Consider the following 14,232-nt stretch of genomic DNA (forward strand, 5'->3'; position numbering starts at 1 on the left):
ATCTGTGAGGTCGTAAGTAGTGTTCCTGCTGAGGTCTTAAGGAAGGTCGTAGCAAACGTACCTGTTCGTTTGAGACAGTGTCCAGAAAACACTGGAGCACACACATTGAATTGTAACTTTTGGAAAGATAATGGTATACAATAAACTACATATGTGCAAAAATTGAGTTTATACATACAATATTTTAGGAGAGGAAAAAATTTTAAAAAACAAGGAGTTACTTTCCGCCCACTCTGAATTTTCACTGGTTTTGGAACCATTCACCGATTCCACGGAATGCACTGTGATAAATGCGTTCTCGAATGTAATTGGCTAGTAGTATTTTACTACCCGGTACGAACGTGGGACCTAGGTCAAAGACACGAAATGCGAAAATAATATTAGAATGATGCCAATTTAGCTTATTTCAAGAAATTTGACTTTAAGGCAAGGTACTATATTTGCGCAAATTTTTCCATTGGCAATATACCTAGATACATCAATTGAAAAGAATGAAAGGACAAGTACACTTGTAACTTAGAGAAAAAATATGACGGAATGTTCACATGTGCTTGCAACGCTGCTTCAGTGCTAATGTCAATCGCAACAATACTTAATCGTAGTGTAAATCTAAGGGAATTTAAATAATTTCAGACTACGGTACGTTATTTCTGTCTAGTTTGTCTAACTACGGTTTGTCAATTTTGTAGCATATATGTATACGTAAACATGCTTTCTGTATTCTTTGTTGCTTTCATTAGATACAGTATGTTTGTGTTAAACAATGTGAACTAAAGGCTGGGTTGTGAGTTATTCACTCACGCAGATGGGCGGAAAGTGAAACGGTTCTGTTGCTTATAGAAGGTAACTTGCATATTTGAATTACATGCTAATTTACTCTCCTGCAACATGTTCCTACAATTACCATAAATTCTGGTATGAACTAAATATTTTGGATAGGATACAAAATTGTCACACTTAAAAACAAAGTGCACCTTAAACCAATCTAAATAGACTAACTGTCCTTTTATTTCATGTCTTTAGGATGCTGAAATGCTTCTTTTTGTAAACCCTTAAAGACTTTTCACAAACCAGGGTTGGCAAAAACCATGGTTATTGGAAAAACAAAAACAAAAAAAAAACTTTTTTTTTGTTTTGTTTTGTTTAAATAATTTGCTCTATGTATTTATAATACATACGAAGAGAAGTAACAGGGTGTCTACTAAAATTCCAAAACGAAATTTCGTGACTTTTTCGTAACCTTTTCTTTAGCAAATCATAAAATTTCCTAATATTTTCAAGAGCGAATTTGGATGCGAATTAGGCCGAATTTTCCTCCATGTGATAGAAATGCACTTTGCTTGCGATTTGGCAGCGTATAAAGCCGACGATAGATAGTTTCGGTAGTGAAATTTGACAGTTTATAGCACAAAATATTTGAGTCTGTACTTACATTTATACAGTTAAAAAAAATCTTGGCCCAAAAGCTAAATTTCGTGACTTTCATGACCGATAGACACCCTGAATAAGTTTGTTTCGCTTTGGTGTTATTATGCAACAACAGGGTTATGCTGGGAGGGAGTCACATAAGCTAAAAGCGAAATCCAAACTGCTTCTCGGCTTATATCCGAGAAAAATTGCCCCCCCCCCCCCCATTTGAACTCAAAACCGGGACTAATTGGCCACAAATGCGATACGTTTGACAACTCGCTCACGAAGGACTCCAAGATAAAAATACGTTACACTGATCTTTACATACTTTTTAATATAATTGTCAAGTGTCATTTCAGAAGAACAAAAAGATAAACAACTGCACGAGTGAAACCATTATACAGAATTACATATGGACAATTTCAAAGTACTGCAGAGTACAGAAGAACTAATTTAGTTCAACTTAGTTCACTACGACTTTTATTAGTTTAAGTTAAAGAAATACGACGACTTAATTTGCGTATCAGTAAGAAAAGTGAACAAGACAAGAGTTATTTGAGTCCACTTTGACCCATTTATACATAAATAGATAGCAAAGATACTTCTGATTCCAATAAATGTCTCTCGCGGGGTTTGTATGACCCCCCCCCCCCCAAAAAAAAAGTGCGACATTTCGATGTGTTTTATCAATAGTAAACATTATTAAAACGATACAATATTTAGAATATTCCTTTTTTGAAACTGAATAACAGTAATAACAAATTATATATATATATATATATATATATATATATATATATATATATATATATATATATATATATATATATAAATCACGAAACATTCATAAACTGATAAAAATCAAAAGTTGCTTTTGTAGTATAATCTCTTTGAGTAATGAATGAGAAATATAGGTCTGAATATAATACGAATAATATACGGGGGTGAAACGTGATAACCCACAAATGTGTGTTCATCAAGATTTTAACGAACATTTACACTTTTACGAAAATTTTTCATTTTTTGATTTATAAACATTTTTTTTTTTTTGGTATGAAAAAAAAAGAAAGAAAAAAAAGAGCTGGTTTAAACCAGCTAACCCCGTCACAAACCAAGCAAAACTCCTTACAAATCAACCAACCACTAGCTTAAAACAGTTTATGAAACTAAACGTTGCCATATTCAATTAAAATTTTTTATATTGCACCCTTTTCTTGTATGTAATAAAAAATAAAGTTTGTACAAAACGTGATTAATGTAAATTGAGAGAATAGTTATTATACTTATAAATTTTCAATCCTTATTGATAAATTTGTAATGTTATCGAAATACTCAACAAATTACTTTTCTCAGTGTTCGGTTTAGTTTTTGGTTCTAATGAAATGTTGAAATATGTAAATACGTTTCTTTCGATTTAAGGATGAGATGAAAGGCAAAATTGTGGCGTCCCGAACTGTATGTCTACCAGGTGATTATAGGAACATGTCGCAGTTGTAAAATAAATATCATCATCATAGGTATTCTGCCCTTAATGCCAGGTCACTTGCAGCAGCTGAGAAGCTTCCATGCTCCACGGTCCTCCGCTAACATAGTCGGAACAATTTTCTGCAACATCTGCTCTGTAACCCTTGGTTTCTTAGCCGTTTTGTGTTCACGGTAACCTACTGCTTCTCCTGCAGCTTGCTGTAAGCAAAGTTTAATGCTCCCACCGTGCGTTACTATCTGAACGTATTCTCTCCCAGTTTGAATATTTTTCAACGAAAAGATTTCTTATTTCCTCGTTTTTCAGCTTTTCAGTATTCAACACTTTGTTACCTACTTTTCTTCTGTCTACATTTTTCAGTTGAATATCTACTTCGGCCAGCACAAGATTAGAATAAATATAGTTCTAATTTATTGTTAAAGGGAATGGATTATACAGGCAAAACCAAGGATATTTCAAGAGGCACGATCTACTTATTTATACCTTTACGTTATTATAACAATACCATATACCACTAAATAATAGCAATCATGAAATGAGATAGCAATTCAATCATTTGAAAACTGCCAAAAATATTTCTATTAAAGGTACTTTTTTTAAAAAATGAAAATTATATTAATTCTGCCCCCTTCCCCTGGTCATCCACCTCCAGTGTTTAACTAAACGGACAGTTAATACTGTATGCATTTGGATGTTTTCGAATTCCTACTTAACTTAAAAGTAACGGGAGTTCAATTTTTTACGATTTCTGCTTCTTGTTTATACATTTTTGTGATCTCGTTAAGAAAGCGGATATCATAGGTTGATGAACTATAAATGGAAACTGCAATTTCAATGGAAGGAGACGGGTCACACCGAGCGAATCCAGCTTATGGATCTACAATTTTTAGTTACACACAAGGTAAATCCTATGGAGGTTTTGTTTGCTTGTACCCAGTGCTCTGAGTAGCGCCATACAGTTGAAATCCTTTCTATTTTCAATTTTGGTGATTAACTTAATGACAATAATGAACTTCAGAAGCTGGGAACATACCACACCTACAAAACGCTATAATACTTGTTTATAGGTTGTCTTCGTATAGCCCAAAAATCTGGAGGCACAGTGTTTACCATTATTAATTACTGGGCTTCAAATTTTCTATACTACATGAAGATCTTGAAAGCAAAAATCAGTATATTTAATGACATTCCATATATATTATGCGGTGTACATTCTAAAATTATTATGTTTACTGATATTGAGCTACTTACAAAATAATAAGTAGTGGGGAGAAACTTCATCTGTCTGAACTAGGTAAAACTATCGGTCACTTTTATACAACAAAGATTCAGAAAATATTCCGGAAAGTAGCACTATATACTAAATCTATCACTGATTGGTTTAAGATACTTTCAAAACTACGAAATGAATGCTTTGAGTACCGAAATTATGTAAAGCAGAATCTACTGTTTAAATGTGACCACAACTTTTGTTTTATTTCAGGCAAGCACCGTGACTTAGCGCGTATAAAAAGTATGAAACAGCCACTTAACCAGACAAGGCGTTTCCTGAACTTTGATGTTGAATCCTAGGAAACCACTATTATTCAGTAATATTCCACAGAACTCAATGACTCGCACAACAATAGCGTGAGTTACCTCTGTTTTAAGAGAAGTATAATTTGTTCGGTAAAATGCACTTAACATACAAATCTGTAATGCTAAGATGGGTTTTCAGTGACAAAGAACTAACCTGAACATGTGTGACTTTAGGGGTGAATTCTCGTTTTTGCTTAGGTTCAGGAGCCCCTTCCGAAGATCTTACAGTCCTTTCAACACTTTGGTAAGCACTCGACGATGTTGTAGCAACCGGCCTGATTCTTGGAACTGGTGGTTTCACTGGTGGACTATTTACTGCCATCATGCTCGACGTATCTGGAAAAACCTTTCTCTTTCTACTTCGCTTTGACCGTAACTCTTCATCTATTGTCATACTTTGCTGCAGGGAGTCAACAGGATTCGTACTGCCTTGGGCAGAGTCTTCTTGTGAAGACGAAGGACTAGCTAATCCCTTAATTTGTAATGCCTCTGCTGCAAGCAATAGCGACGGCAGTTTATCTTGGGCTACATTAACTTCTCCATGATACATGAAATTTACAAGCGCTTCAACCTCCCAAAACTTCAAGTCCTTCATCAAAACTATAGGATGTTGACAGGGATTTTGACTCAAGAGCTCTTCAAAATAGGTGCTACATGCGGACAGCATCACCTGAAAATAAACACAAACAATATTAGTATCTAATACATATCAAATACCACAAATTAGACAACTACAAAAACTTTTACTTTCTAAAGACAAGTTACAACCATTTGCGGCTCGTAATACTAACTGAAACTATCTGAATGTGTAATAACTCGTAGATGCTCTAGGATGCATATATAACATAGAAAAGGAACTGACCTTACATTCAGTGCTTTTATATCCCTGTTGAAACTTCTAGGCCCGCGCTAAGGCTAGGGTCGCTAACAGAAATTACCGGGACATTATGTACTTTTTAGTACTGTAATAACGAAACATTCCAAGCGTTCACAATTCGAACTATGTCTATTCATTTTTAAGGTGTAAAATATATTCTTGGGAAGATTTGTCTCGTTTAAGATATTTTCAACTTCTCATTTGCACACCGCGAGGAAAATTAGAGAGAAGTGAAAATACCTTAAGGACAAATTCTCCCAAGAATATTTTAATGCTTCTTAGTGTTTCGTTGTTACAGAACTAAAAACTACATAATGTCTCAGTATTTTTTCCCCAGTTTGCGGTAGGAATGTTCGTAACACTGGCCCAACCGAAATATATAAGTATGAAGCTTTAACAAGAATACAAAATTACTGGATGCAAGGTGAGTTCCTTTTTTATATTCGAATGTCGTTTTATTATTATTATTATTATACTTCATTTAGCAGCATGACTCTTCACAACTGTCAATACATCATGATTCACACTAAACTTCTGATATTGATTTTCTTGAGTTTCACCGCTAAGTAAGCGAATTTTCTCTGGCCCATGATACCACTAACGCTATCATTTATGATTAGGTTTAGAAAAAATACTGCATTTTTTAAGAGGCTTCCACTATCCTTATAGTCGTCCAGCGCTCTCCCTTTTCATTTTTTTTAATGCAGTATAATATTACTTTCTTACTGTAAATACTTATTAAGAGTCAAACCTCCTGTATTTGGAGTACAATAAAACATTTCTATCTAATAATTACACAATAACGTAGTATCTCAACATTCTGAATACTCAAACAAACAAATAAACATAAAATATCATAATTTGCCTATCTGTTTAATGATCTACAACCAACAAACTTTTTGTTTTCTTCTGCAGTATCTATTTTTTAAAAAAATTTAATTTGTTGTTTATTCAAAGTTTGAAGTTTTAAGACATATAGGTGCTCCTCACGCTTATTTCTAAACATAATTGTCGTTTTACAACTTTTTATCTTCGTTTGGAATTAAGCAGCTGTACTGATTATTAACATTGCTTCAATGACAGAAACACTGAATACTTTCTTGGAATTTGATTACATTTTCCCTGACAACTTTCCAGGTGTGTCAGGACCATGAAACAAGTCAACCCATCAACCCTTGGAACTGATGGGTTTTTAGCTGCACGAAATGCAAGCGGCACGGTACAGCGCACAAACGAGAAAGTTGTGTCACTGAAGCAGTAGCGAGTGAAATGTCTGCTACCAAAACAGTAATGTTGTGCGAAATCTAACGGCAGAGAAGACGAATCGATTCTGGTAAGACTATTTGCAACACTTTCTGATACACACTTCGGTTGTTTCTGGGTAATTAAATAGTACTACGAACACGAATTCACGGTTGGATGATGCATATGCGGAGATATGCTACGTGACCTCCCCGGATTGTGTATCACAGACTACATCGCATTTAAAGCTATGCCAGTGAAACACAACACTAATGTTGCGAGGAATAAGAACAACGACAATGACGAAGAATCCACCAACATAGCGTGCAAGGTCACTTGGTTTCGTGTGTCCCAATCAGCTATCCATCCATCATGGCATTCACAAAAAGTTCTACCTCAAGATTGTCCATAAGGTCCACAAGTAAAACATGTTGTAGAACGGGAAAAAACTCCAGAAAGATGTACGAGCGCCACCTGGTGCAAGATCAGTGAAAGATTGTGGAAAGGTTCGAGAATTCTGTAAAGTGTCGTTGCAAAAGAACGACGCAACATCGTTCGTCAGTGTACCGAAAGTTATTCACGCGGTTTCATGGTTGCGGCTGGATTTTGTTACAGAAGAAATTAAAACTAAGTCGAATGATCAATGTTTCTCAAAACGTACAATCAGTTTCCAACCTTTGGACAGTTTCGACAGAAATGGAATAAAATACAACTTGTATACCTGCAAAGAAGTTTTCTCTAGTGGAAAGTGCAGTCAGGCAATTGTTAAGAATACTAGACGTCACACAAAATATAACGAGTGATGGAACTGTGAATTACATGTTAGTTTTCATTTTTAACCGTTCCACGGTTATGCTACGTGACTAAAGGAGATGGTAATGATAATAAATGAAATACTGGAATGAAGAAAGTGGAAGGAACCAGAGAAACCTCAAGAAAACCCACGCAAACGGTGCTTGTCTACCACAAAACTCAAAAGTGAATATTTCAGTCATCTATATGAATCTATTAATTACTCTATTTTTTAATTACTTTTCTTATTACTTTTTATTACTTTTAAATTATTATTTTTTTCCTTTCATAAATACCTGCTTGTTTTGACAACACCAACTGGAATAGTTTGACATAACAGAATGCAATGGATTATTTTTTCTGTGACTATGTACAGTCCGCAGCAAAAAACCTGCAACATGACCATGTAAGTTTGTGAAACTACGCCTAACAGCGCAGGGAATGAACATAACGTCTAAGTGGCACGAATCACGCCAGGAGAAACCTAGGCGTCCTCCCCTGCACACTTATTTTGGAGCAAAAGACTTTGCCGTTTCACAAACTTACATGCTCATGTTGCTTTTTTTTGCTGTGGACTGTACATCTGATCATAACCGTAAGATAGAACAGTGCAAGAACGGAAACTAGCTACATGCACAGTCTCATAATAATAATAATCAGAGTTGGAAAAACCATGTTTTTTATTGAAAAAACCCAAAAACTTTATTTTTTGTTTAAACCCGGATTTTTTGGTTTAAATAATTTGCTCTATATATTTATATCACATGTGGATAGAAATAAATTTGTTTCGTCTTGCTGTTATTATGCAACAACCGGGTTATGGTGGAAGAAGCCACATACGCTTGAAGCGGAATCCAAACCGCTTCTCGGCTTACATCCGAGAGAAACTGTCCCCCATTTGAACTCGAAACCGGAACTAACTCTCCACAAATGCGATACATCTGCCGACTCATGAAGGACTCCTAATAAAAATACGTTGTACTGATCTTTACATACTTGTTAATATAATTGTCAAAAGTCATTTCAGAAGGTCAAAAAGATAAAACACCTGCACAAGTGAAACCATTATACCGAATTACATATGGACAATTTCAAAATACTGCAAAGTACAGAAGAACTAATTTAGTCTAAGTAAGTTCACTACGACTTTTATTAGTCAAAGTGAAAGAAATACGACGACTTAATCTGCATATCAGTAAGAAAAGTGAATGAAGATACGAATTACGAGTCCACTTTGGCCCTGACCCATTTATACATAAATAGATACCAAAGATACTTCTGATTTATTCTGAAAACAATATTTAGAATGTTTTGTTCAGTGCAACTGCATAACAATAATAACAAACTATAACAAATCACAAACGAAACATTCATAAACTTGTAAAAAAACGAAAGTTACTTAAGAATTATAATCTCTTTGAGTAATGAATGGGGAATGTAGATCTGAATATAATACGAATAATATACTGGAGCGAAATGTGATAACCCACAAATATGTATTCGTATTCATCACGATTTTACGAACACTTCGTTTTTTTTTTTTTTTTTTTTTTTGTTTTTTTTTTGTATTTTTTTATTTTTTTTTTTTTAACCAGCTGGTTTAAACCAACCAACCCTGATAATAATAATTAATAATAATCTACCTGCTCCTGTTTGAAATTTTGTATCATTATGCAATTTTGAAATTAAACAAATTTGAATTTCCTTCGATCTGTTTAGACCTTTATTTCAAACCAAAGTACTAAAAGGTCCTACGTTCGGATATGAATAAAATAGAACAGGTGGATATTTTTTTCAACAAGGCTGGAACTATTTCCATTTTTTCTTTTTCTTCTAATTTAACGTCCCACTTTATGATCTTTCGGTTAAAGTTAACGGATGACAAATGAAAGTAAATGACTGCGAAATTTTTATGTTTTGTGCTCTTCATTGGGAATCGAACCCGGGTGAGGGCAGAGGAACTATTATTCTCAATCATGATTCACAAACGAACCTTTGATGTAGACCATAATTCACTAATTAGAAATATATTTATCACTTAAACGGAATGCTGTTATGTAACTGCATACGTACTGCATGATATAAAATGACAAATCTAATAGTAAAGAACAAATTAATCTTGCCTTGGAAATAATATCTAAAGCTATTTAAGTTAATCGTTTTAAAATTAACATTAATCACTTCAAAGATAATTACGAGAGTTATTTTTTAAGTAGGGTCCGACTGTCTATAGAACAAAGCTAGTACCGATAGTGTCACGCATTTTTGGTTATTTCCTCTGTACACATTAAGCTATTGTTCTACATAGTTACCATGTTTGTTTAAACATTTATAATGCGCATTTCGGCAGAAACAACAAACGTACCCAATAACTGCAGTGAAAACAACGATTGCAGATTAGCTTCGGTCACAGGCGGGTGATTTCTACGATGTGGCCATACAAAAATTTGTCGAGCGCTACGTGCGCTGTCTCCCAGCATGTCTTGGACATGAGGCGATACTAATTGCAGTCGTAGTGCAGTGTGGGCAGTTGAAATGTTTTTCGTCAACTTGTCCTGTCAAGTAAGATTCGATTTTGATAGCAAAGAACGTCTCAGCAGTGGAAATCCATCGCCAGATATGCGAGATGTATGGCCCGAATGCAGTGAGTGACAGTATGGTGTGTAAATGGGTGCGACAATGTTCATGATAAACCGTATTCGGGTCTACCTTCTGTAACCACAGATGAGTTGGTGCATGCAGATGACGCAAAAATCGAGGAAAACCGAGGTTTCACGATTTCCACGTTGTCATTGGAATTTCCACACATCTCACAGTCGGTGCTGAACACAATCGTTTCTGAAATATTGAAGTTCCAAAACTGCGCGTCATGGATTTCCAGACTGCTTACTGAGGAGTACAACAAAAAAACCACTCTGGCTTGTGCTTTGATCTTTATGACCCGATATAATGAATATAACTGTTGGACCACATTGTCACAAGGGACGAAACATGGGTTTCCCACATGACCCACATCTCTAAGTCAAATTGAAAGCCAAATAGACAATGTCTACACGCATGATTATGGCTACCATATTCTAGGATTGCCATGGTCTCCTGAAAGTCGAGTCTATACCACGAGGAACAACCATCAATTCAGCTGCGTACTGCGTGACCTTGAAAGAGCTTTGAAGTGCTATACAGTATATGCGCTGTGGCCTACTTTTCTAATGATTTATTACTGCCTAAGCATACACGCCCTCATTCTGGTGCTCAAACTCAAACAATCTGATTTTTGGATGGTAGCTACTCCATCACTCACCGTACAGCCCACAGCTTGAGCCGAGTATTATCATCTGTTCCCCTACCTGAAGTAGTTTCTCGCTGGTCATCGATCTGACTGACACCCATGACGAAATAACAACGGTTGAAGATTGGCCTCGGTCACAGGCGGATGATTTCTACGACATGGACAAAAAAACCTTATCGAACGCTGTAATAAATGTTTAAACATGGTAACTATGTAGAAAAATAGCTTAATGTGTACAGAGGAAATAACCAAAAATATATGGCACTATCTTTACTAGTTTTGCTTCTATTGATAATCGAACCTTACTTGAAAAATAGCCCTCGTATGTACGAATCAAGAATCTAAAGTAAAGAGGGTAGAAGTAACCATTTCCTAAATGAAAGTCTTAAATTTTCTTTCAAAGCACATGCTGATCGGCTTATTTTAAAAGGGTTAAGGACAGATTCTTGGTTATTTTCTAAAGAAGTCTTACAATTTCTTTCCTATATTGTATTCTTAACACTGCTGTGACAATTACAATATCACATCGACCACTTTCTTGCACCTGTGTATTTTGAACCATATTGAGGCAGATTGAACTGACTGAAACATATGAGAAATTTATTTCTTATATTTCAGTGTGATTACTCAGAGAAGATAGCGTGATGACAACGATCTCAGAGGAAAACTAAAGAAAGAAAAAGCTTCTACGAAGAAACAAAAAGATAAGTTTGTTCCAAGGGCGTTCAGTTACATGCATCTATTTACCTTGTGGCATTTAATACTTCGTCCTTCACAGGCCAGAGTTACGTCCACAAACTGTTCTTTACTTAGCAAATGTGGGAAAACTGCTTGGATATTGGATTGGTAGCTATTCCAACGTAGACACACTTCTGGAGGTGGTGGCGGTGGTGGAGCAGGCTGCGGAGCTGGTTGCAAACTTGGAGGAGCAGCCGCCTTTGCAATTTGCGGTGGGGGCTGTTGAGCCGACTGTTGCATCATCGACTGGGGAACTGAAATAAAAGACAAACAATTCGTCAGAAAAATAAAATAGACCTTCAGCCAAAGCTCATAATTACGTAAGAGTACAAATAAAACGTCAGTAATGTATTCACGAACGTATCCATGAACTTTCAATTATAAAGCAAAAGTCCGAAGTTTCGAGATACAAACTATGTAATTTTACTATTACACGTTTTCTATTTCCTGAAACTCTTGAATTAATGTTTCAATATACATTATTTCCGCTGTACTTTCCTTATCATTTAAAGTAGAAGGGCAGCAGTTTTATTACATACGAGATTTAGAATTAGGACTGTTTTCGTTTTCACGTACAAACACCAAAGGTTTCTTTCCATACACAACTACCGTACACCGGGAAAAGGATGAACTCTTAATAATAGTACTCAAGAACTTGATGGTATAAGAGATAGGGTACCGTATCAGACCATAAATTCATGAAGTGCTTGGATACAATCCTTAATATACCATTACACTGAAATTAATAATTGTAATCACAGTTAAGCCAAACACTACAAATGCACTTAATAGGTACTAAACAGAAATTGTGAAGAACACACATCGCTATTGTGAAATGTGGAATTTGAATTTTCTACAATCACAAACAAAACATGCAGAAAAGAAGTACGGCTGTAGCTGCTTTCACACTAGAAAATTGAATATGCACTGTAGTTCATATTCTAAAATTTATTTTATTAATTTCTAATACGTTAATGTTTTTATACTACTAAACCCTTGGAATACTAACTGCTTCGTGAAAATGCTATCATCGAAATATCTGTACTATTAACCCAGATAATGTTATTTTCAACTTGCATGCCAAATGAGTTAGTAGCTAATAGCAACTTGCAATTACGTACTATTTCATCAATATTCGGCAGAACCTGTTGTTTTCTAACGCAAAATAATTTTATACAGTTGATGTATCCCATATTAAGATTACACGTAAATGTAAAATTAAAGAAACATGTTCAAATGGAAAGGAAATCGGTGAAACAATGCAATATGTATATTTTTAAGAAAGTTTATTTCCTATTAAATAATAATAAAAATACAACTCACAGTTAGTATATTAGTACAATGATGTGGGAAGTACAAGGTAACAAACAAACAAAAAAAAAAAAAAAAAAAAAGTCCTTTCTGTTTCTGACGTAAATTAATCATGCGCTGAGAGAGGAAACGAAATGACGCACGTGCCTGCCAAGTGATAAGACGCTAGTCTGACCATCGAACTTCAGTAATACAGGTACGTTGCATACATATACAGCAGTCATAGCTCGTCCATGAAGCATTTCGTTCATGTGCATTTGTTGTATGATTAAAGTGGGCTTATCAGCTGCCACATATGCCGGGCATTTGGGATGAATGCCATGAACGAACGCACCGTCAGGTATTGGTTGCAGAAACTTCACAGGAGATGTGAGCCTTTCGGATGAACCTCGCAGTGGACGACCACATGTGCTGGATGACGAGACCATGAAAGCAATTATTGAAGAGGAAAGTAGTCTAACGTGAGATGAACTTGCAGATAAGTTCCAAGCTTCCGCTGAAACGACCAGACTGCACCTGCAAGGGATAGCGAAGTCTCACAAATTGAGCGAGTGGGTATTTCACACATTATCGGCAGCCAACAAGGAACGAGTGACAGCCTGTTTGTCTTTGCTCACTCGGCACCTGAACACTCACTCTTGATCACTTGCTCACTAGTGACGAAAAAAGGGTCCTATATGACTTCCAAGCGTACCAGACATTGGTTGTTGCCACGTGACCCTGTTCCTCACACCTCAAGACCATCTCTACACCCACGAAAGGTTATACTCTATATATGGTTGAAATGTCGGCAAATTGTGCATTACGACTCCATCCAACTGGTCACTGCTTACCTCTACTCTCTGTAGTTGCAAAATGTCTACCGTGCATTGCGAGAGGAGCCGGTATTGGTGAATCGCAGAGGTGTGTTGCTCCTGCACAACAATGCCAAGCACCATATTAACCGGACCTTGCGCTAACTGATCACCACCAGTTTCATTCTCTCCACAACCACCTCCGTGGGAGATCCGACGCAAATGAGGGAGATCTGTGGAGCGCACACACCAACTTCTTTGTATCCACGTCCGCCAAGTGTTGTGTGTTATGCAGTTGAAGGAACGTTGGCAAAAGGTGTTGAATACTGATGGAAATTACTTTGAAACCTAAAAGTATGCACAGTCTATTATATTGCTCTTTGTTTATCACTGCTCTAGAACGGCAAGAACACTCTTGTTTATCTTGTACCTTACAATTCTGACACATTGAGTCAGTCTTTTGTTCACAAGATTCAGTCAATGTTTTAAAATATATACATATTTTAATAATAAGTGACTCAAATTAATTCTGGGAACGACTGAATTAGTTTTACATTGATTCGTCATTTTACAACAACACGTTAGAAACCAACACAGTCTATCATCTTCAATAGATTAGTTATGCATAATTCTTTACAAAAATCACGGATCGATCATCCTTCATGGATTGATATTCACCTACATTGCACAACTAACGCCATCATCCACTACATTTCCT

General features: G+C 35.9%; 1 protein-coding gene across 9 annotated transcripts in view; it reads right to left on the reverse strand.

Annotated features, from left to right (window-relative positions):
* Positions 1-14,232, reverse strand: part of LOC145662650 (uncharacterized) — a 293,979-nt gene that overhangs the window by 23,669 nt on the left and 256,078 nt on the right. For all 9 annotated transcript variants that reach the window (XM_081728436.1, XM_081728438.1, XM_081728437.1 and 6 more), the window contains 2 exons: positions 11,419-11,663; positions 4,626-5,141 (listed from right to left, as the gene is read on the reverse strand). In XM_081728436.1, coding sequence (XP_081584562.1) covers positions 4,626-5,141; positions 11,419-11,663 — 761 coding nt within the window. The remainder of the gene's footprint in view (positions 1-4,625; positions 5,142-11,418; positions 11,664-14,232) is intronic.

The sequence above is a fragment of the Thermobia domestica genome, chromosome 10 (assembly GCF_964235325.1).
Source record: "Thermobia domestica chromosome 10, izTheDome1.hap1.1, whole genome shotgun sequence".
Classification (NCBI taxonomy): Eukaryota; Metazoa; Arthropoda; class Insecta; order Zygentoma; family Lepismatidae; genus Thermobia; species Thermobia domestica.